The following is a 24,336-nucleotide window of genomic DNA, read 5'->3' on the forward strand; positions in this document are numbered from 1 at the left end:
GAAGGCCTGAGAGACAGTTTGTGCAGTAATTATCATCTACTCTCTTTTTCTACAAGGCGTCCGTTCTTCTGAGACACCTCTTTATCCTTCTTCGATGGCTTCTGTCTTTTCTTTGAATTTCTGCTTAACTTCCACTAGGTCCATATTTGGAAAGCGGAGTTTTAGATTCTGGTTACGGTGGGGATGATAAGAAACAAAAAATAAAAGTGTCACGAGCATTTTCTTAAATTTACCTTATTGGATGATAAGGACAACAAAAATAATTGAAAAGTAATGAAAAGCTGTGTTTATTGCTTATGTATTTATTCTTTACACTGATTATTGTCTTTGTGTTTGAGATCCTTAAAATTTTAAACTAAAGGTATTTTAATTCTGGAGGTGTCTGTATATACTTACCACCACTGCCTATTAAATATGTATCTATAAATTCATGAATATATTTAAATACATATATATATAAAATCTGAATATTACTGCTCAAATAGCTATGATTTTTGCTTCAAAACCGCAATTTTAATCTCCCCCCTCAACCTGGGAATTTTAAATAGAATATCCCATAAGTTAATAAAGACTAAAAAGAAGCCAATAGCGAGTAAGACATTCAGCAGGAAGCCACATTTGTCAGTTCTGCCCGTGCGACCATTCACAGCATACAGGACGCATGTCACATGATCTGATCACCTTCCTGAAATCTGCCTGCTCTGTAAAGCATGTGATGATGACTGGAGACGGAAGGGAGACTGTGAGGCTTCACGCTACACTCCTCCAACGTATTTTAGAAACAATGTTAAGACATTTGCTAGTGCTATACTTTCTGTTGGGATTGTAGCTACATAGAGTTTTGTTAATTGCTCTTGCACTACAGTTACCAAGGCGAGTATCGCACACAGGTAGGGGGTTCGTTTCTTCCAGTCCTGTAACTGTTATAAGGCAGTCGGATTTTACTATCAGGCACTGCAGCTCTTATAACTTGGAAACCCCATTTTCAAGTGTGTAGAGCTGGGATCCTTCTCCGGCCCAGACATCGGTGGGCCTGATTCTGGTTCTGACGACATGGAAGGAGAGTCGGAGAGGTGACAGATGTGGGTTTTCGGGGTCACACTGCTTGGGCTTGAAGACGGGACCCACCCTTTTAACAGCTCTTTGCTTCTCTGAGGCTCATTTTTCTCATTTAGAAAATGGAGACGACACCGTTACCCTTTGTAGGTTGGTGAGCAGAACAGTGCTTAGCTCTTTCCTTGGCAAAGAGTAAGCGCTGAATAAATATTAGCGATGATGATGATGATGATGATGAAGAAGAAGAAGAAGAAGTAGTCATATTACCTTGGGTACGTCATTCAATTTTTCCCTCTTTCAGCCATTGTAAAATGATGAGGATGGACTATTATTTTTAAGGGACCCTATTCCTAACAGTCTTCAGCTCAAATATATCAGTTTAAGAGCCCCTTGCTGAGTCAATAAATCCATCTTGTTTATTCAAGTAATGTTTATAGAGAAAAGTTTCGAAACCTCTAAGTGACTCTGAGGAAGGCATGCGTCAGGCCAAAGGCCCTGTAGGTTAAATCTCATTGCAACATGCTCCGAGGTTTATCCAAACAGTTTTTGTTTTTCCACATTTTATAGCCTTGAGGAACTTGGCCCTATAAATCCTTTTGTTGAACTCAAATGTCAGTGGTAATGCTTTTCATCTTAAAGGGATTTACAGGCATTAGTCACACATGTCATAAAAATTATCTCCGAGATTAATGGATATGGTTCCGAAACTGAGCATGTTACCCAATAAGGACTTAGGAGTCAGATGGTTCTAAAATTCGATTGTTTTTCCTCCTGGTATCCTGACATGTGTGACTTGGGCGAAAGCCCTCCTTAGGGCCATATACAACTGCAGGTATTTATATAGGAAGCATGTAACAGATCCTCATAAAATTACCAGGTGTGAATAAAATACTATTCTTATTCTTTTGAAATTTGGCATTATCCCCAAATCACCACTTCATTTAGGAATCGTAGTAGCCGGGTCCTCTGCGTTCTAAGTGCTGTGTGGTTTCACGTTCAGGAAGCAAAGCAGCGTATTAAGACTTATTAAGTGTGAGTAAAATTGTATTTCTATGTTTGGTACATGCTGATTAATTTTTATTTACAGCTGAGCCTATATTTCTTTTTCATTTTTTTTTCCTTTTCATGTAGGACAGTTTCTCTGAGATTGTTTGAATAAAAATATTGCAGAGAGCTTTGTTGACCTCTTTCTCCCATTAGCAGTGGGGACCGGCTGCTCTCGCTTTCGGTGAATGACGGGGTCCTGACCCCCTACTTGCTGTTCTTCCTCACTTCCAGCTCTTGCCCGGCTTAGCACTGGTGGATGGCAGTTGAAAGTTACAGCTTGATGAATGAATGGAGAAATAAATAATGATATTTTGGTGCCTTTCTTTTTAAAAAGAGCCAGGAAATAACTGGCAGGTAGACACCAATTCTGATTTCTTAAAGTATGTGCCCGGATCTGCACGTGAACATTATTTAGCATCCTTAAAACCTTTTAGCTTTAAACATTCAAGTATATGTCTAGCACGTCACCTCTCGTTCCTCTCTTTTGGCTCACAGCAATCACAACAGTGTCAGGGGTGACGGTACCATCAGCCATCACACCTGTGTTTGACACGCGAACTTACCCTTCAGCCCGCCTCAGCAGTTCCGGTAGACTGCTGCTGGAGTTCGAGTCTGTGTTTGATGACCTTGGGAGAGTAAACTTAACTCGTCTATGCCTGGTTTCCCACTTCTGTAGAGTGAGGGTCGGGTGAGTACCCACCTAATGAGGTTGTTGTGAGTATACAGAGCATAGAGCCGTGCCCGACGCAGAGTCGGCGATTAATATAAATGTCATGACTCAATCCCCACAACAGCTGTAGAGGGTTGATCCCGAGGCTCTACCGTCTCGGTGGACTCAGGATATAAGCCCAGGTTTGTCTGATCCTGGAGCTCATGTTCTCTCTGCTGCACCAGGCACCTCCTCTGGTCAAGGTCTACCTTGTGTGACAGCTGGTTGGCTGTGTGCCTACCCTCCCTCATGGGGCTCTAGGCTTGTTGAAGGTAGCGATGCTAAACCTTTCCGTATGCCTTAGTGCATCTTGCACTAACTACCTATGAGCTGTTCGTTGATTGCATGAAGGAGTAAATATGTCAAAACTATTGCAACAGTGCGATTTCATGTGGGAGGAAACTGTAGCTGAGATGGATCAACCAGCGTTCACTGATGTACGCAGGCAACTCACAGGTTAGTCGCTGTGAACTTAGTAATGACAGCGGTGAGGGGGGTTTTGGACCCCGTCTGGTGGCTTTCAGTACCCTGTTCATGCATGGTTTAGGAGTCGTCCAGAGACTTGTGCAGAGTTCCGAGAAGAATTTGGGGGGTCCTCTTCTCCAGCTCCCTTCTTTCCCAGGGCCCTCCCTCCCTCCTCCTGGTGTGTCTGCCGCTCTCCTTCCCAGGGCTTCTTTGGACAGAAAGAGCAGGTTTCATGCTGGCATCTTGGCCGCCCTGTGCCATACCTGAGGCCGCCTGTGGCTTCTGCCTCCATGTTTCGACTTCCCCTTCAAAATCTGCCTGCTCGGGTTCACTTTCCAGAGACCCGAGGTGGCGTTCTGTTTGTTTCTTGTCTGGAATTTTCACATGTGATTTGTGGAACTGGCTTACTCCTCCATACCAGGAACAGAATGTCCATGCGATTGTTCTTAAAAGCAACAAAGATCCTTTATAATAGAAGTACAAATGTCCTAGAAGTAAACATAATTTTTGTTTATTCCTGAAGCACAATTTGTCTCCTCGTACTTAGCCTTCTTTAGGCCACAACTAGAGGCAGCTAGAGTGAAAATTTTTGCCTAACTTGGACCAAAATACCTAGTGATACGGTCCCGGGTCTCATACTGAGTTGTTCGGATCTAGGCTCTGACTCCTATAGGCATCTTAAGGTTGGAGTCACAGATATCCAGGCTTAGGGAAAAAGGAACAAACGTTAAGCCGTGACAGTAAAGGAATGCTTGTTAATTATCACATTCTCGTTTTGGTTAAGTAAACCTTTCTTCAACACTCTGTTCTTCCAACCTGTTTCTCATCTCATGTGACCTAATGTCGTATCGATAAAAGGCAGCTGAAGATGGATTTTGATGCTGCTCCTTACTCAATACAACCCATTTCTTGAGGCATTTTCCTACTGCCCTTCTCTTCAATTGCCCCAATTATGTTTGACTGTAATTTATATGAAGACTTTCTCATTGTACAGTCCTTTCTCCACTTTCCACTCCCAAACGGTCTACGCCAAGCAGTACTGTGAAACAGGGCGTCGCGCGGAGTGATCTACTCACCACTGTCTGCTACCACTGCGTTTGACCATGACTCTCTGTTCTGTTACATTTTACAGCCGAGGACTTTAAATAGCACTTTGAATAATTTTTTTAAAAAATCATTTCCCCCCGTTCATCGAAGAAATCTATGCTCGGATGAGCTCAAAGAAAAAAAATACCTATAATCCCATCCCCAAGAGAGATCACTTTAAATTACGGGCAAACATCTTTGAAGTCTCTTTTTTTTAAAGCACTTTAAAAAAAATAAACCCTGAAATTGGATCTTACTGTACATTCTCTTTGTAATGAGCTTCTTAAACCGAACAGTGTGTTCCAATTGTTCTCACGTATTGTTAATTATTTTTCTAAGGAATTGTTATTAATGGCTGCATGTTATTCCATCATCCAAATGTGGCACCGCGCAGTTAATAAAAGACTTAATCATTCACGTACCATTTATTGATGACCTGCGTGTGGCCGTGACTGTGCTTATCAGCAGAGATCTGGGAAGGAACAAGGCAGATGAGGCTCTGGCCTCAGGGGTCTTATAGAATAGAGGGCGTGAGGGACAGTGGAGTCGCCCCGATCAGAGATAATGACAGGGCTCTGCTGGGGTGGTCGGGTGGTGAGAAGAGGGACCCCTCACCCAGACTGGGGGACGGAAGGAAAGTCAGGAAGGGTTCCAAGGGAAGTGATGTTCATTCACTTCTGGGAGGAGAAGCAGCCCCGAGATGAGTAAGTTGGGGCCGTGGGCAGAGAACAGAGTCTCCCAGGAGGAGAGAGTTGGCAGCATGTGTGATGGCAAGAGACAGGGTTTTGTCCCGTCGAGGAACACAGGCAGTTCGGCAGAGCCGTCATGCAGAGTGTGATGGAGGCAAAATGCAAGCAGAGGGATGAGTAGAGCCAACTCGGGCAGGCCTTTAAACACCGCGACAAGGGGGTTGGGCTTCAGGCAGGAGTGCGGGAGGGGCCGCCATAACTAGTCAGAGCGGGAAGGGCAGAACCTTAGCATTTGGGAGGAATTACTATGGCCGAAGGGGGAGGAATGGATTGGAGGAGGATGAGAGTAACTTGTTATTGTGCTTCACGTGAGCTCTGCTGGTGGACTGCATCCAGGTGGTGACGACGGAGGGAGAGAGAAGTGGGCAGACAGGCGGTAGGAGGAGGAGGAGGAGGAGAAGGCCCATGGCGGACAAGCCATCGTCAGAGAGTTTCCGGCGACTGCGCGTGTGGCAGTGCCGTTTGGTGGTGAGCGGCTCTGAGACGGGAGCATGCGAAGTTCCAGCTGGGGCGGGAATTTAATGACTCCCCGGACTATTCAGAGAAATGTTGACCAGACAACGGAATAAACGAGGTTGAAGGGTGGGAGAGAGAACTGGGCCGGAGAGGTCATTTTGAGGGCCTTCCACGTACAGGTCCCAATCTTAGCCGTGGGGACATGTGGGACCAACCAGGGAAGGGACATGGCGTGGAAGAGGAGAGAGGCATGGACATAAGGGGAAGGGACAGCTTTTGAGGATTGCCGAGGAAATGGAATCTGCAAAGGAGACATTTAGCTTCATCTTTTCTTTCTTTCCTTTCTTCTTTCGTTATTTTTTTTTATCATACTGCAGAGAACATTTCGTCATTGTATTTTTTTATACATTTGTTCATCTAGTTCCTTAAGACAGACGCCTAGAACTAGAACTACTGGTTTAAAGGGCTTACAAAGTTGTATGTGACTCTTATAAACCTGGAAGTCTGTGCATGTGGTGCAGCTGCGGAGGTAAGACCCAGCGGAAGGGATCCCGAGCAATTACGAAAAAGCCAATTCCTCATCTTCTGCTTGAGGTCTGAGGATTTTAAAAGGGTCTAAATTGTATCTAATTCATGGACACACATGTGAAAGGCTCATTTTTTTTTTTGTCTTACTCCCTTTCCTCAGAGTGTCTGTCTTTTTTTTTCTACTTATGCGTATCATCCATTTCTTTTTTCTAAAATTTATTTATTTATTTTTTGTATCAGAAGGATCAACTAGGTTAGTACAGTAGCCTGTCGTTTCTCATACAAGACAAGTTTCATGGCATCTATGTATTCATTAAAATCTTGATTTTTAAGTAATAGACAACCGACTCAAATAGGTTAGCAAGAAAGCATGAGGAGGAGTGTACTGGCTCATGTAATGAATGTGGGGGATGGCCCCCAGGCATGGCGTGATCTAGGGGCTCAGATGGCATCCAGCATTCCTGTGTTGGCTCCATTTTCAGGTTGGTTGGGGCAGAGTTTTTCTTCTCCCAACAAATCAAAAGGCATGGGGCTGACTTGGAGTACTCTGGCCCGAGACGTTTGCCCACCACTGAGCCACTCATTATGGCCGTGCTTTGACTGGCCAGGCCTCAGACGCAAGGTCACCGTTGGAGCTGACGTTTGGAGTTAGTTTAATCCACACTGTAAAGGCCAAGAAAAGAGGCATCTTGGTTGCCAGAGGAAAAGGACTTCATAGTTGTGAAAATAAGGGGCAATGGAATTCGGGGGGCAAAAGTAGTAAATAAATAATGTAGCTATTGAGCACAATTATACTAGGTACAAATAGAAATCTCTATCGGTTGGGCGACTAAAGACAGTTACGAAATTTAATAATAGCAATGCGTTTTCTTCCTCAGGGCCAAATAAAAGTAAGCCTGTGGCTCTCAGCCAGGGGGAAAAACTGTGTAAAGGAAAGGTGAATTCTCCTTAAACAATCCTGATGGCCGGCCAGCTCCCGGCCAATTAGCTTAGCATCTGCAGAGGTAGGAGCAGGCCTGACTTTTTAAAGTTTTCCAGGTGGTTGCCGTGAGCAGCCAGCGCGTACCACGGTGCTCGAAGAACGCAGCTAGAGCTCTCTCAGGGAGTAATTACACGGACCGGACCAAGGAAGGTTCTGTAAAGCCGTCTGTGGCTACCAAGAGAAGTCTCGGCTGCCCCAGGGAAGGGGCCGGTGGCCCTGTTCCTGGGGTGGTCCCGGGATTCGTATGGAAGTGGGGACTGCGCCACGAGGTGTTTCCATATATCCGCATGTTTAAGTTTCATGAAAATGAGTTACTTTTTTTTTGTGAAGAAGAAGAAACCGAGGCACAAAACATTCATACGTCACTGCTGTCAAGTTTCCTAACCCTTCGGAGCCTCAGTTTCACAGTGCGTAAAAGCCGACGTGTGTCTCGGGATCGCCGGCGCTCACGTCTTAGGTGCTCCGCGCCCATGTCGCCTTTCCATCCCCCCCTTTCCCAGTTCGCGTTTCCCACAGACTCAGGATTTTTCGGTTTTCTCCAGACTCAGAATTTTCACAGGGAGTCAAAAGGTCAAGGTCCGTCTCACGTGCGCACGGCCGTCCGTCTGCCTGTCCACGTCATGGGATACATTTGGCTGTCGTCCGCAGCAGGGGCTGGGAGGGGTGGCTTCCCGGGCCCCCGGCCTCGTGGCCGTCCCGGCCGCAGTCCTAGCTGGGCTTCCGCAGTGTGGAGCTTCCTGACCTTCCCTTTCCCTTTCCCTCTTGTGCCCTATGGTCTATTGTCCACACCACAGCCCAAGTGATCCTAACGAAATGTAGGTCCCACACTTTCGCTCCCCGCCTCTCAAACGTTGGGCGACTGCCCGCCAAGTGCGTTCCGGGGCCGACACACCCCGGGCTCCCTCTCCTACCGCTCTCGTTACCATTCTCTGCTTCCCCCCCTTCCAGCCACCGGCTTCTCTTGCTTTTCTTCAAACACGAGACCAGCTTGGGAATTGTCCTCCAGGGGGCGCCATTCACTTCCGAATGCTCCTCGGGGCACAGTGCTCCTGCCAGTCCCTTGGCTGGAAACCTTCGTCCTCCAGCCCTGGCCGTGGCCCTCTCGTTATGTCCCTTAGGGCTCCCTGACTGCACCGTTCGAGACAGGCCCCATTATTCTCTGTTACCTGCTTCGGTAGCACTGGTTGGTGATATTTATTTACTTACCTTTCTGTGGTGTTTTCCTCACTAAGATGTGAGGTCGTCTGCCTGCTACATGCTTGGTCTCGATTAGTATAAGTTAGATAAATGAAATTCCAAAGGAAACGACAGAACTTTCTGACTAACCGTCTAAATTTTCATTGTTAATCATCATTTTTTTTTTTTTTTTGCTCATATGATTCATCTGTTTTAAATAAGTTTTATGTCTTCCGACTTTTATCTATTTGGTATAAACTGGGAAAAAGTCGATTTAATATTCTTCTATTTCCTAGTTATTTTTCATTTTCCTGTCTTAGATCTAAATTCGTCTTTTTGTTCTGCTCAAGGAAAAGTCCTCGAGGTGGTTTTTTGCTCTCTCGAATGGATTTTCTTAAACATTAAAAGTCGCATTTTAAATGTAATTGTCTCGGGTCTTTTTCGTCTGATGGTTTTGTAATTGCTTTTCCTAGATATTCCCCCTTCTCCTCTCGCCTCTTTATCTTGCATAACTGTCTGCTTTCTTAGAAGCAGAGTAAATGTGGTCCCAATTAAGTGTTCCATAAGCCTCGGCCAAAACCTCGTCTCTGATTCGAATATGGTTTCTCTTCCTTGTCTCGCGCTCACATCTCGGGATTCCTCTGAGGTCTGGGGCAGGACCCAGCTCCCCGGTGTTGTCCTGGCCTGTGCCACGCTGTGAATAGTCCTTCCTTCTCCGGAATCACTGCTGCCCTTGGAGCCTGTGCCACACACACACCGATCCCACGCTGACAGCCTGGCCAGCCCTCCCTCCCAACCTCGCGCCATGCTGGGATCACTCCCTAAGCGTTTGCGGGAAGAAAAAAATGGTCTCAAGTTGCTTTCTCGTCGTCGCAGACATGTCCTTCTGGCCTCTTCTGTTAAAGAATAAGCTCTTTGAGAGTCAAAATTCTGCCTTCTCTTTGCATCCCTTTGCTACTCATCAAGGCACGTGGATAAATTAAATTTTCTACCCTTGTCTTGATTCAGCGATTATTCATTTATCTACCTATAATCAAAACAGCTAGTGACTAATATTCATCCTTTCCATATTCCCTCATTGTAACTCCCAAAACCAATGGCATATTTACCATTCCGCTTTTACTAACTATCCTACTGTGTAACAAATCCATTAGGATATATCCTCCATCACTCATTCCTTCATTCATCTGTCCACTTATTCCACAAACAGTTACTGAGTGGCTACTCTGCTGGGTACTGAGGCTCAAGGCGAGAGGAACCAACATGGCTCCTTCTCCAGGAAGCCTACAGTCTTGTTGGGTGTGGGAGACAGGTATAGACAGGTAAACCAGTATACAACTGTGTCATTACAAATTTAGGAAAGTGCCGTGAAGGTAGTGAGCAGGGTCCTGGGATACAGAATAAGCGAGGGTGATCAGGGAAGGCCTGTCTGACGCCGAAGCTGAGAATTAAAACATAAGGAGCAGCCACCTGCGTGAGCAGGTAGGAGCAGGACCTCCCCAGCAGGGAACGGCTTGTCATTTCTGGGAACCGAATGGAGGCCCATGGGACCGGTTCCTAGAAAAAGCGAGGTCAGAGTGGTCGGCCAAGTCAAAGCCCCCAGGATTCGTTGCTCATGGACGGGAGGTCAGATTTTATTCTAAGAGCAATTAGAAGTGATGATAATGTTTACATTTTAAGAAAATATTCTCAATGCTGTTTGGGCTGTTGGTTACAGGGGTAAAGCGGAACAGGGACTCTCATTGGAGGAAACGATGGCCACAGGTGAAGGGAGAAAGAACTGTGGCTTTGGCTAGGATGGTGGCGGTGGAGGTGGAATGAGGTGTCTGAAGTCACCAAGCAGTTTTGCAGACAGAATCTATTAGTACCCACTGATGGGTTAGAGGCGGGGCTCGCGGGAGAGGAAGCAGCCCAGGTGCGGCTTCCGACTCTGACTTGAACCACTTTCCAAGACGGAAATCACGAGGCAAGTGCCTGCACGCATCGTTTCTTCTGTGTGAACAGCCTTCACGTGGTCAGCAGAAAAATGCCACTGTCATTTTCTTCCACATCTCCCCTTACTAATCCCGTGGAAGCTTTTGGCATCTATATCGCTTTCTGGAGAAAATGACTTCATTGTCTTGCAATTTAAACTCTTCCAGAAATGTTTTCTTTTGGTCTTAAATATCCGATTTCCATAATGTGTATATATCTCAAGGGTGTTGATTCCTCTTTTATTTACAGAATAAATGCTCAGCGGGCACATTCATATAAATATTGGTTCAGATACAAAACTTGGAACAACAGTCAACTAAGTAAATTATAGTTTTTGCATTAGCTCTACATTCCTTAGTAGAGTTCTTTTGTAGTTCTGTTTTGTTTATTTTCCATTTTAATTCTTTAATCTTTCATCCTTTTCTAAACTTCCCCTTATTGGAACGAGTTTCTTAAAGTCTCGTGACTGCTGGCATTGTTTCCATGTGTTCGAGTTTCTCTCTCGAGCTGTTGTGTTCTCTTTCCAATATTTACTGATGTCCATCGTATGGGGTTCGGACGACTTGAAATAAACTATTCCAAACAAGAAATACCATTATCTTCGTTATTCTCTCTGCATCTTTCCGTTAACATTATCAAACAGTTTTTCATTTTCTACCCTTCATGTGAGATTATAGATTCAAATACATCTGCTCATTAGCTTCCAGTTAGGAATACATATTATTCCTTCAGTATGGTTAATGTATTAATCTTTTGTTTCAGAAACACTAGTATTATTATTTTTATTACTTATATTACAGTGTTCCACAGAAAGGTATCCCATTGGTTCTCCTATATTGAGCTCTTCACGTTTTGGAGTTTGAATGTGTCCACGAAGATAGTCGAACCCGAATGTTAGATTTCGTTTTTCAATCCTCTTGCCTTTGCTGCCGTAATTAATTTTGTTTGCATGTTCTGCAAGAGGCGTTTTCAAAAACGTTTACCTTACGAGATCAGTACCGATTGACCAGTCGAATGCGCTTTCTGGACTGTTGCTCACGACGAGTCGTAAAGCAGCAAACGCATCTTCCTCACAGACTATGCACCTGCCCCAGTGCTAGCTGCATGTCACCTTTTCACGGCCTCCCTCATCTGTGGCCGATGTAAATTCTTTTGAAGTAACTTCCATGGTTCTTACCCTAACTCACAAAGCGCCCCATCAATCCCAGGACAGGAGACGTGTTTGTCTTCTCCCTCTCGCCCTATGGCCGGCAGGTTAGACGGCTCGCCCCAGGACCTGGTCCTTTATCTGGCTGGCGTATGGCTCCATAAACCCTTTCTTTTGCAAAAACTTTTGGGTTCAAAGGCCATTTTTTTTTTTTAAACATGAGGTATACGAGTGTTCTCTGAAAATATAAAATATCATTTGCATTCTCACCTTGGTCTTATATTTTCTTGAATTGGCAAGAAAAGGGAAATTTTCATAATAAAATAAAGGATTCCTGAGTTAACAGCAGTGAACTCTTGTTAGTCAATTCAACGAACATTTATCAATCACCTCTTTAGTTACATTTTCTTATGGCATATAATTAATAACTCTTTAAAGCCTTTTCCATAAAGCAGAGCCAAACAAAAGCATCCCCCCTGGCCTGCATTCCCAGTTAGGTACAGTCCTGTGTCTCCTATTGCATTGTATCAGTTAGCGTTTGCCACATGACAAACCACCCCAAACTTAGTAGTTAGAATAACCATCATTAATTTAGCTCATGATCCTTGTGGATCGGTAATTTGTTCTGGACTCAGCTGGCCGGCCACTGGCCAGGTCGATTGGTGGCTGGTGTAGGATGGCCTCTGCTGGGCTGGTTTGCGTTGCTCTGTGCAGGCTCTCATCTGTTAGCAGGCCAGCCTGGACCTCTTCATGTGGCTTCTAGGCAGGGTTCAGTGACATTTTATGACAACTCCCCTACTGACATTCTCTTTTTTATTTTCAGGGACACCTCTCTCTCCCGATTTCTTTCTTAAAATTTATCCATTCGTCCATCTCTCCATCTGTCCATATGTCCAGCTGTCCATCTGCCCGTCTATCCATCTGTCTCTCATTTGTCTATCAGTTTCCAGGCTCTGTGCCGGGCAACAGGGATTGCAGAGACAGATGAGCTATGTTCCCTGGTCTTGAGGAAATCAGAGACCGGTAACAGAGGAGCCTGGTGGTGTGTGGCAGGGGCCACAAGAGAGAAACCCACGGGGAGCTGCAGACCACAGACAACGGGTCCCTCCGTGAGATGTGCTCTCTGCTGCCTCTCTTTCCTTATGCTCCTGAAATGTTGCAGCTGTCCAGAGTTGCAGCCTTGACATTTCTTGTCACTCTGGTCAGTTGCCTCAAGCGTTGGCATCTATATGTGTGAATTCAATTCCTGTGTGTTAGCTTATGACTTCCAGTCCATAACCTCATACCTTTTCCCCCAAGCACTAGATCAGCCGACTATTGAATCCCCCAAAACCCCCAACTCAATGCGCACAAAGGGGAACTTGTAATCCTCCTCTGGAAATCTCCTCCCGTGTTTTCCATTGCAATTGGTGATAGCGTTGTCCACATTGTACCTCAATGTAGAAACCTGGTAATCACATTATAATTATAGCTGCTGCTTAGCGAGCACTTCACTCTTTGCCAGTAACTGGGTCAAGTGCTTGCCATAGACTTTCGCATTTAAGCTTCATGAAAACTTTACGTTGTAGGCATTACTGTCCCCGTTTGATGGATGCAGGAAGAGAAGACCGGGGCGAGTAGGTACTCTCCCGAGGCCCCGCAGGTTAGTGGGCAGAAATGATATTCACACCCATACCCTTTGGATCCACAGCCTGTGCTTATCAGTGAGTCACACATATTCAGGGCCCACGGACATGTTTTCTTTACCAGAGAAATGACTTATCGACATTTTAAAATAGGAAGGGTTCCAATTAGAATATGGATTTCAGATATTTCTCGAAAATTCAGAAGAGTTGATAACTGGCCCCAAATGGCAGCAGTTGGCTGCAGGTCAGCGGCGGCCACATCCTTTTGGAAGGGACATGCATTATCCAGTTTGCCACAGTCCCTATTGTCTTACGGCTGGTCCTCTTTCCTAATCAACACGATCTGCCCGACTCTGCTGAGATTTACATTTCTGACTTCCCTTACATCACGTCCCCAGGCTCTTTCCTCTTGTTTCATTCTTCCGCCATCTAATTGGTCCCTTGACTGACAGTGTAACTTATAAAATCATTGACCAATCTCTCGCATTTTTTCTCCCTATCGCCACAGGTTGCTTCTCTTAACTTCTCACCTCAGTTACTCTAGTAAACACCTGGTTTCCTGCTTCTAGTCTCAGCATCCCCTAATTCACTTTCTACATTGCTTACAATTGGGCATACATATAAATATATAAAAAAAGTCACAAATAGATGATTCTCAGTAGCCAAGAATGAAACACAAGCTCCTTAGTGTGGGAGGAAGAGCTGTCGTGGTCTGGCCTCTGACCGGTGCCCTCATTCACGTTCACTTTCCACGCTCTCCTCTTGGCCTGATTGACACATCGGCTCTCCCCACAGTCACACCCCTTCGCATCCCGCGCATGTCTATCCATCTTCCTTTCTACTTGGAATGTTAATATGTGGATTATTAATATTTGTAACCGAGTGAATCAACACTAATCTGAAGTGACTGCTTTTCTAACATTTGTTTTTTGCTTTTATTTTGGCTTAATTGACAAGTCTCCATTTCTTTTCTTTCTTTCTTTAAGATACAAACAGAGTAGAAACATAAGTCCTGGCTATGTTTACATATCATAACATCTTAGTTGGTCCGACTTTTGCTTCTCTTCTGTGCGTATAGCGGTTAGACCTTGGGCTTTGCATCCCAGCTGCCATCTCCTAGCTCTGCAGACGCGAACGGGCTGCTCCACATTTCTGTGTCTCCGTTTTCTCATTCGTGAAGCAGGGCTAATAGTTCTTAGCTCTTACAATGACAGTGCAGTTAAAAGAAATAAGGTACATAAAGGCTTAGAACTGTCAAGAGTACATTGGCCCCCAGTGTATGTCAGCTATTTCTGTTATTATTACCATTGATTCATTCATTCATTCATTCCGCATTGGGTTGGGAACCATTCTAGAAATTTTGATTTATATCCTTTTAGAATTCACAGCAACTTTATGAAGGAAATAATTTCAAACTTGTTTCTGGGGTGAGGCGGTAGAAGATAAGAGAGGACGGGACTTGCCTTGGTCACTCCGTTTGTCATATGGTAATAATGTTCTGTTTAAGTACCTCCTTTTCAGTCAGAGTAAAATGGAATACGTCTCATGAAGGAGAGAATTATATTCCACTTTAGGCCGTGAAGGGACTCTTTAGAGAATTCAAGTGTTATTAAGACTGATTGTGTGGTGCATTTTTAGTATGATTTCTAAAATTTAAAAACTACCAGAAACTTTATGAAATGTTGAATAGCACTGGATTTTTTGAATTTTCTATTTCTGTACAGGAAAACACTAAGTTGATTATGCCCATTTATGAATGATGCTTCAGTTAGTTCTGTCTGGGAACTATTTTTGTTTGTTTTATATACTCACTATGTCCTTAACGATAACAACAAATCTGCCCGTATTTCTAGGAGTTGAGTAAATAAAAACTTAAATTTAGATAAGAACGATGAACTATATTATTGGAATAAAAACTGTATATGAGTAAAATTATTTAACTTCCATTTTTAAAATTTGAATAGTTTTCATTTGATTTTCTAACTGCTCTTCAAATATTAAAAGAAGAATGGATCGTTAAATACCTACGTGGACACACAGACCTACAGACCCACATACATATGTATATGTCATTTTTTAAATTGAGAAATGCTGAAACACACACACAAAACCAAATAAAAATCACCTATGCGATAAACATTTAGAATAAAAAATATTTTAAACCCTTATCGGGGTCTAATTTACATATTATAAATTTCATTCATTTTAAGAGCACAGGTCAATCAATGCATTTTGGTAAATACACAGAGTTGTACAGCCATCACCACAATCCAATATCAGACATTCCATATCGACCCCCAAGGACTCATGGCCACTTGAAGTCAATCCTTCTTCTCATCCAACCCCAGGCAACCACTGATTTACTTTGTGTATCTACAGATTTGCTTTTCCTGGACATTTCTTATAAGTGGAATTATGCAATATGTATTGTTTTGTAGCTGGCTTCTTTCACCTAGCATCATTTTTCGACGTTTGTTTGTCACGGCATGAGTCAGAACACAGTCCTTTTCCCTTGCTGCGTAGTATCCTCATGCACGGATATACCGCCGTTGGTTACCTATCATAATAAACAAGTTTTAAACAAAAGTCTGTATTCAAGAAACCGCCAATAGCGGCTGCTTCTAGAGAGGGAATGGGGGACAAAGGAATAAGGGTGGGAGAAAGATTTTTTTATCGTTTACTATTTTATATGAGTTTAATTTTTTTTTAAAATCAGGATCATATCTTTATCTATTGAAGCAAAGTAAGGAATGTCTTTCCCTAGCAATGCGTATAAAGTAAGAGGTGAAAGCTCTCCACTGACCTCAACCCCAAAAGGTAGTCACCATTAATTCATTTTTGGCATCTTTCTATTCTGTACTCACACACACTTATACACCTGTATGCATATAAATCTATTCATGTCCCAGTATGTCTATATATCTAAGTCATATGTTTTACATTTAAAAAAAGGAAGCACGAAAATATTACATATTTTTTTACATTAAAAAAAAAAGGATTAATATTTGAATCCCCTGGTTACCACAACTAAGAAAACGTGCCTCATCCACCTAGTTGGGTGGTACATGTTTGGAAATTCTAAATGCATGAATCGGCTAATCAATCCACTGTGGAGGAAAGAATCGCGGACCTGGGTTATGAGTTATTACGGCTCCACACGGCTTAGTTTTCTTACCCCTCCCCTGTCTGTGTTTCCCGGCAGGGTACTTCGGCTCCACCTGCGAAGAGAAGGTGGACCCGTGCGCCTCGTCGCCGTGCCAGAACAACGCGACCTGCTTTGCGGACGGCGTGCGCTTCAGCTGCGGCTGCAGCGCCGGCTTCACGGGGCCCACCTGTGCGCAGCTGGTTGACTTCTGCGCCCTGAGCCCCTGCGCTCACGGGACCTGCCGCAGCGTGGGCACCAGCTACAAATGCCTCTGTGACCCAGGTTGGTACCGGCCACCGCTGCCAATCCTTCCATCGCCCAACCCCCGAGACTTCAACTCTTCTTTTGCATCTGCGCAAATGTTGGTCCTCTGGATGCGTTTACTTGTTAACGTTAAGTGATCTCCACTCATCTATGACACACTTTCTCTTTAGGCTGACTCTTGGCAGAGTTTCGAAAATACCCTTTTCAGGAGCAGTTCACCATCATTGTAGAAAAATAAGAAAATACAAGTAAGCGAAATGAAGGAAATCAAAAACAGACCTAATCTTAGAACAGCTTAATTGTGTGTGTGTGTGTGTGTGTTAACAATTTACTTAAGCTCATTCCACAGCTTTGGCTATATTGCATTCTTAGGTTAGTAGAATATGTTGTTCCATTTTAATGCACGTAAGAAACAGAATGCGATCCGTTCAGAGTTTTATCATCTCTTAAAATTCTGACTCTGTGCAGGATGTTATAGGACCTGTGACTCTCTCGGTAAACGTTGAAAAGTTCTGCCATTTGTTTTCCAAATGTCTTCTGCGTTTTACTACTGTTTTTCATCGTGTAAGTTCTGATATTCGGAAGTCGGAGTGGTTACTAGTCCGAATTAGTCTGCACAGCGCCGCCCCACCCCCCGCCCCGCCCCCCACCCCACCGCGTGTGGTCCGAAAGGCCCGCACCTGGACGCTCCTTCGCTCCTCTCGCTTCCGTTCCGCCCGCTTCTGCATCCTCGCACGAGCTTGCTCTTTACAGCGTTCCCAGCACGTGTCGCTGGCCCGTCGCTGGCCGGGTCCCTGGTCTTGCTTGACTCCTGGTTGTGCTCGTGCGGGGCCCGGGTCACGGATGCCTGCTCCCCTGTGTCACCCTGCGTCACCTGCACGCCCCTCCTCCTGGGGCTTAATCAGCTTTCCTTCCTCTGAATTCCAGCTGTCACCCACACTATCTCTTGCCTGGCCTTTAAAGCATTACGTTAATGACCCTTGGATGTGTCGCTTTCCCTCTTGGGGGTAGTGGAAGTGTTTTATTAGTAATTTTTGTATAACGATAATAGCTCCAAGCCGCCATTTGGCGGGTGTTAATCCTTCTAGGTTTTAAACTCCGTGCTGCACATCTCTGGTGCTTTTAGTGCCTCTTCTCCCTCCCAAGGTAGATGTTGTTGAGCCACATTCACAGTGAGGCATGAAATACCTCGTACTTGATCCAGTCACGTGCCTGTGGCCACACCCGCAATGGGGGGCTGAACCCAGGTTCCAACCCAAGTGCCCTGGTTCCATTGCCCCAGAACGTTCAAGGGGCACATCTCATACTCGCGAATCAAATAAGGAGTTAGTGGGAAATGCAACTAAGCATTGAAGGGCATTAAAAAGCCCCTTTCATTTGGACTTTCGACTCTCTGGTTTTCTCAGCAATCATGGGATGGAATATATATGTATGGATTAGATCATGCAGAGAACTGGCAAGTTCAAAATCTGTAGTGCAAACTGGCAGGCCAGACACTCAGGAAGGGTTTCTGCATTATGGCTTTGCGCCTGAATTCCTCCTTCTTTGGGAAGCCTCAGTCTTTGCTCTTAAGGCTTTCAACTGATTAGATGAGGCCCACCCACCTTTTCGAGCATAATCACTTTACCCAAAGTCTACTGATTAAAACGTTAATGTCATCTGAAAAAAATACCTTCACAGCAACGTCCGGACTAGCGTTTGACCAAATATTTGGGTGCTGTGGCTTGACCGAGTTGACATATGACGTTACTTATCACGGTAACATTTTTGGTTTTTTAAATAAACTTTGAGGTGACGTTTCTCCATGTGTGCACATGACGTCAGGAGACGTCCGGGGTTCACCCATCCTTCCCTGTGAGACCTACGGGCGGAGATGGGACCGGCAGCGCCGTGCCCTGCAGCGCATGCGCCTTGGAGGTGGGCACGCCTGGAGGAAGGAGGTTGTGAGCTGCAGCTCCGCTGCCGCTGGGCACCTGGGGCGCTGAGACCCCAGAGTTCGCAAACTAAATGAGCTGCTGTTGTTCTGGGAGAACCGAGTCTCACGTCATGACCCACGGGCACGCTGCTGCCCCCAGCACTCCGCCCTGGGTTCCTAACACATGGTTCCCTTCCCTCGGCAGCGACCTGAAGCCAGATCGTGGAGTCAGCAGCTTCTTGGAGCCTCATCACCTGCCTCCCGCCAGTTCTGCTGCAGCCCCATTGGGAGAAGCAGCGAATATTACCAGACCGGAAAGCAGCGAGCTTTGGTCTCTCCTTTGGCTCTGACTTCTTAGTCATAGCATGTTTTCCCTTATATTTCGTTGGTTTATTTTTTAAGCTTTAGATAGAATGTAGTTATTGAAAGATAAACGTTGCTTCATACGCTTTAGTATCATTAAGGTGTTACTTAATAATATCGAAGAGAGTTTTTCAACGTGCGCGAGGAGGCCGACATGGTTCTGAGTAGGAAGTATTCTTCTCAGGTGTCTCTCTCTGTGCTGGGCTGCGTAGCCAAGGGCGGCACAAGGGGACTCATCTATGAGATCCCCACTGATTGACTGTCACCATGGGAGATCTACAGGACACTTCCGGGCCTCAGTTTCTATTTTCATGAATAATGGCTCAGGTGCTTGTCCATTCGCCTGCAGCTGGAACCACAGACTAGATCCGAGACGCGTTGTTGGCCTGTCCCTCTGTCGCGTGGGAGGCAGGTAGCCCGTTTCCTGGCCGGGCGTCCTAAGTAAGGCCCCTTCCTTGCCATCCATGCAGATTTTAGCTCCCGCGTAAGCTTCAATTTTTCTCTCCTGCTGTTCTCTGCTCAAACATCATTCACCTCCATCTGAAGCATTTGGCTTGGTAATAGCCAATGTCCAGCCTCTCAGCGGCCTTGAAAAGCCTGAAGAGACAACGATTCCAGTCCACGTCACCTTTGTTTATTAGGCAGGCCCTCAGAGAAGGGTCTCGGAGTTGTGTTGCCGCTCTCTCCTTGAGCTTGGGAGATGGAACTGCCTTCAGAGGGGTTGCTTCCTCAGATCATTAGGTGACATTGTGTGAAATAGAAAAGGCATCTTAACATCTGGTGAGAATTTGCATTTTAAGAGGTGAAAATGACAATTCGCTGAATACGAAATTTCTACTCTTAATCTTCTGGAGCGCGTAATTGCTTTACCGCTAGTTTGCATAATAGAAGAATCTCATGAGAATAGGTGAAATTGGGTGTCTCGCTGAAGAAGAGCAAGCATGATCACCTTCACGGAGAGCAAACGGATCCCACTCTCTAAAATGGCAGCAAATTGAAATCATGTCAGGTTGATAATTGGTTCCCGGCTGACAAAATGCCACTGGGATGACTGCAAATCAGATTTGCCAGGTGCTTTATTTTCAAACCGCATTTTTAGCTTATCAGGTTAGAGATTTCTAATGGGATTTTAATATCAGATAATAAAACGTCAGCACCGAGCAAGTGCTGAAATGTTCTCTTTCCGTGACGGTGTTAAGCAGTAGGCCACATGTCCCCTAAAAAAACTGCACATCGAAATCTCCCGCAGACTGGAGAGAGTGAGAACTTGGAGCCCCACAAAAATCGTGGGCAACAGTGTGCCACAGTGCGCGGCGTGGCTGGGGACATCATGCCCTCCCCTTGTAGGTGAGAGCCAGGGCTTTCATGCGTTCCTGATATAATGGTGGCATCCATTGTGTCAATCCCAGAATAAGTCCGCGGTAAGAAGGGAGGTGGTTTCCCGGAGTTCACCGATCGTGGCCTCTGCCTAACATGCTCGAGTTATTACTCAAATCTTGTTGGTGGAAGGGGATTAACTCGCCATGCTGGAACGTACCTGAAGTTACTATTATATTAAAGGAGTGTACAGTATAAGGCATTAGGAGATTTTTATGTGAAAATACAAATACCAGTGTTTCCTTATCACAAATAAGCTTAGGTGTTCCTCGGTTGTCACAGGCTAGACCTGGGCCGCGTTGCCAACCATGTACGTATGCCGACTCTTCTCCACCGTCAGGCCGGTGACGCAATTTGGCTCATCCAGACTGTGAAAGAAAAGTCTAGACTTCTTCCAAATGAAATATTTTTAAAAGGAAATTATATTTATAAGAATTTTGGATACTGTCTTCCTTCCTTCCTTCCTTCCTTCCTTCCTTCCTTCCTTCCTTCCTTCCTTCCTTCCATTCTTTCTTTCTTTCCTTTCTTTTACATATGTCCTATATGTGGGCTGCATTTCTGGTCCGTGTGGCCTAAAAGACACAGCTGGTATCTCTTCTTTCTGTTAAACTCAGACTCACTGGTATCAGCACTCTGATGGTATCTGCTGGAAACCGAATCTAAGAGAAGACTTAATGGACAGGATTTTAAAAGCAATTCAACAGCTATAAAGAAAAAAGTACACCTGCAAAGATGTGAAGACATTCAGCTTGCTAATGAACGCCTAATTGCATTTCTTGGATAAGTACAGAAGACAACTTTCATCTTTTAGTAACCAGAAAGCTTTATCATGTTTACTAGGATGAAGATAATTCCGGCGTTTAACGTGCTCCAGGACGGGTCCGATGTGCTCATCACATTATCCTTGAGCACAGTAGCTTGTATGAAATGTATTGTCTCCTTTCCCCACATCCTGTTAGCATGCTCTTCCTTTGCTACATCCCGAAATATGACGTCTGCCCTCACCATCGTGATCCCAGATAGAATCCTGTCTACCTAGCCGCAGCTGTAGCAACACTTTATGATCTGTACTCTACCTAAGAAAATGTTTAGATCTTTCCACTGAGGTCGTGATGAGGCTAAGAACTGAGAGAGAGAGAAGAGAAGCCCCCAGCCCCTGGGAGCCTGTTGGATACTTACAGGTAGGCCGTGGAGTTGTTAGGAGCTGGCTGGGGCCTGGGATGTAAACAATCTCATAAAATACCAGCGTCGGACACGGTCATTCATAGGTCATGATAGAGTAAGACAAACAAGACCATTTCATAATTTTGTCTAAGTACAGATAAAAGCAAAGTCACCATGTGACCCTCAAAATAATGACACACTCTCTTCTCTTGCTAATAAATTGAGGGTCAGATGTATCTTTACCAATTACAGTTCTGGCCTTCCTCTGGCCTGCCCTCTCTAGAGATAAGGCTTATTGAGATTCTCAAGCATGGAATTGTTCCTGCTCTCTGACCTTCACTCTAGAGTGAATCCCTCCCCAAATCACCCCAAAATCACCCAACCAGAGTTTATACCCTATAAATCCCCTCTAACACTCTCTTAGTGAGACATCCCATGATTCACTGAGGTATGAATTCTCCCTCACTGCAATGAGTAATAAACCCAACTTGTTCTACAACAGGTGAGATCCTGGTGGCCTTTGGAGAACATTGACAGTCCTTAGTTGATGAAAATGCTCAAATTATTGAGGGTCGTAACTGATTGGATTTTCATGATAATAATAGTTCCATTGGAATTTCCAACAAGTTAGATGCCGAAATATTGTTTGGATTTATATGTGAGGCAAGGGCATCGTGGAACAAAAGCCTGGGTGGGGGTTTGGTTGGAGGGGATTTGGGAGAACAGGAGGTCCAGGTGTCTACAGGAGAAGATGCACTAGATTCACGACTAGGTAGTGAGGCTGAAATGCTCACTGGGGCAGAATGGGGAGCATCTGGACAATAAGGAGTTTGGAAAATGAAGACTAGGAAACGTGTTGCATTAGTGGTGTATGTGAACTGATCTGTGTTTTAGAAAGATTATTCTGACGGAATTGGATATCACAGTCAAGGAATTGGGAAGCTCAGGCCAGCGTCAGCGAGGGTTTGAACATCCGGTAAGTGGGGTTAAAAGGCTGGACCTAAAATCTGTTTGAGGCGTGGAATCTTCAGAGTTTGGTTGTCAGCTGAAAGCAGGAAACTAAGGTGAGAATGAGGTGAAAGGGGTCACTAAGTCTTTAACTTGGGTGCCTCTGAGAAACGAGGAAGAGTCTGAAAGGAGCCTCTTAGGGTTTTGGGGTACAGCAGGCCAACCGAGTGGGTGTGCCATTAGGTCGTCGTTACTCGAGACCAGAGCTGAGTAAAGAGGCGGGAACCAGGGAAGTGAGTGTGGAGCTCCTGGTATGTGGGTGCCAGAGAACTGTGAACATAGACGGGGCGAGGGGAGGGAAGGAAATGAGAAATAGGGGAGAGTCGGCGAGTTCTTGCACTGAGCCGGGAGCTAGAAGCAGCAGCAGAAGAGGCTGGAGGAGGTGTCACTGATTTGGGATGGTCCCTGGGAGAGGCTGGCACTGTGGACGTTAGTGGTGGGGAGGTGGGGAGGAGCAGGGGACAGTGGCCAGGGCGCGAGGAGTGGCAGCGTGGGCCAGCCAGGGAGCTGAGGCAGACTGCCCCAACCGCCGGACGCCGGAGGACCTGTCCTAATGGTGATCGCAGCCGCCTCCATGACCATCTTTCGTCTCCGTTTTGTGTCTAATCTAATTTTGGGGACACTTATGATATTCACCTTGTTTAAGTTGGTGACCCGAGGGATTAATGCAACGGGAGGAAGGACGTCGGTAATGAGTGAAGGGCACTTGCTGGTGCGGCAGGTGGAGTTTTTATGAGAGTCCTGACATTAAAAATCGGTTCGCATGGCTGCCTTTTTAACCTCGCTTTAAACGGCTGATCCATATGTATGAAAGTGTTAATGAGCTGGCCTTTAACTATAAGGGGTTTCTGTGCCTTCGGCTCCCACCACTCCTGTCTTTCCCTTAAAATTCAAATTGTTCGGAACTCATTCTCGGCTGGACCAGTGTTGGAAAGGTGTGAGATTTACCTGCTGGGAGCAGGAGTTAGCGTTGTCTGTGAGGAAGTCATTCTATGTCGTCTCACCTGGAACGAAAGTCAGAAATGGCAGCTGTCAACAGTTTCCATCACTAACCAGAGCGTTTCTGAGGATGGCTCCGTCTGAAGCAATGCCACCATCGGATTTCAGGAAATCCTCGTGAAGTTCACGGCCGTGGGGGGCAGGGGGGAGCTCATTGAAAACCATCTGGTAACTAAGCTGTTGATCCTTATTTTGTCTTGTTGGAAATTATTATGATGCGATCGCTAACATTTTTCGGGTTGCTGAGAATGTCTGGGAATCTGGAGTTGAGAATTGAAATTTGGCACACCTTGTCTCTTCCCAGGTGTGATGGGAAGGGGCCTGGGCTTAGGGTTAAGAAGAGCCACATCCAAGTCCCAGCTTTGTCACTGGACAGCTGTGCCATGGGCCTCTGTGAGCTTTAGTTTCCTTGTCTTTAAAATGGGGATACGCGGAGCGAAGCTCAAACGAGATGCTGCGTGTGATCGTGCACTTTGAAATCTGTAAGATGACGGAGCAGCAGTGAAAATGTCAGCGGTCCCCTTTTTCCTGGGGAACATCCCCAAGACATCATCGAATCTGTGCTCTGGTTCTTTTCTTAGGAGGTTCGAGTTTGGAGTTGGACTAGAGGTGGGATCAGTTTTTGAGGCCGTAGTGGGCACTCTTGAATAACGGGTCCAGGTCCAGCTTCTTAAGGGATTAAGTGCCTGCTTGCTGCCTTGGCCTTGAGGACTGGAAGGACTCTCAAATCTCGACAGTGGGACCCGTGCTTGTGGCCTTTTTTTTTTTTTTTTGGCTTGTGATGATGGAGCGAGTGAAGGGTGAAGCTGGTTTGGGGTCTGGAGCTTCAGTTACCTCTGAGTCGACAGGAAATGGGGCCACACCGTGCCCCTAACTCACCAGTGGTAAATGACGGACTGAAAAATGAGACATTTCGCCAGATATTCTAAGTGATGGTTGTCTTAACAGCCGCCTCAAATGAACTCACTAAGTGGAGAACCACCAAGCCACGGGCTTGCCCTGCTGACCCAGGTCATGCTCGTTATCCATGTTGGCTTCGCCTGCAGGGGCTTCCTTCTGTGAGGACTTTCTACAGCGACTGTGTCAAACATCTGATAAGCA

General features: G+C 45.4%; 1 protein-coding gene across 2 annotated transcripts in view; it reads left to right on the forward strand.

Moving 5' to 3' along the window:
- Positions 1-24,336, forward strand: part of DNER (delta/notch like EGF repeat containing) — a 254,119-nt gene that overhangs the window by 177,257 nt on the left and 52,526 nt on the right. For both annotated transcript variants that reach the window (XM_036236759.1, XM_036236760.1), the window contains exon 8: positions 16,203-16,427. In XM_036236759.1, coding sequence (XP_036092652.1) covers positions 16,203-16,427 — 225 coding nt within the window. The remainder of the gene's footprint in view (positions 1-16,202; positions 16,428-24,336) is intronic.

Source organism: Rousettus aegyptiacus, unplaced genomic scaffold, assembly GCF_014176215.1.
Source record: "Rousettus aegyptiacus isolate mRouAeg1 unplaced genomic scaffold, mRouAeg1.p scaffold_m13_p_2, whole genome shotgun sequence".
Taxonomy (NCBI): Eukaryota; Metazoa; Chordata; class Mammalia; order Chiroptera; family Pteropodidae; genus Rousettus; species Rousettus aegyptiacus.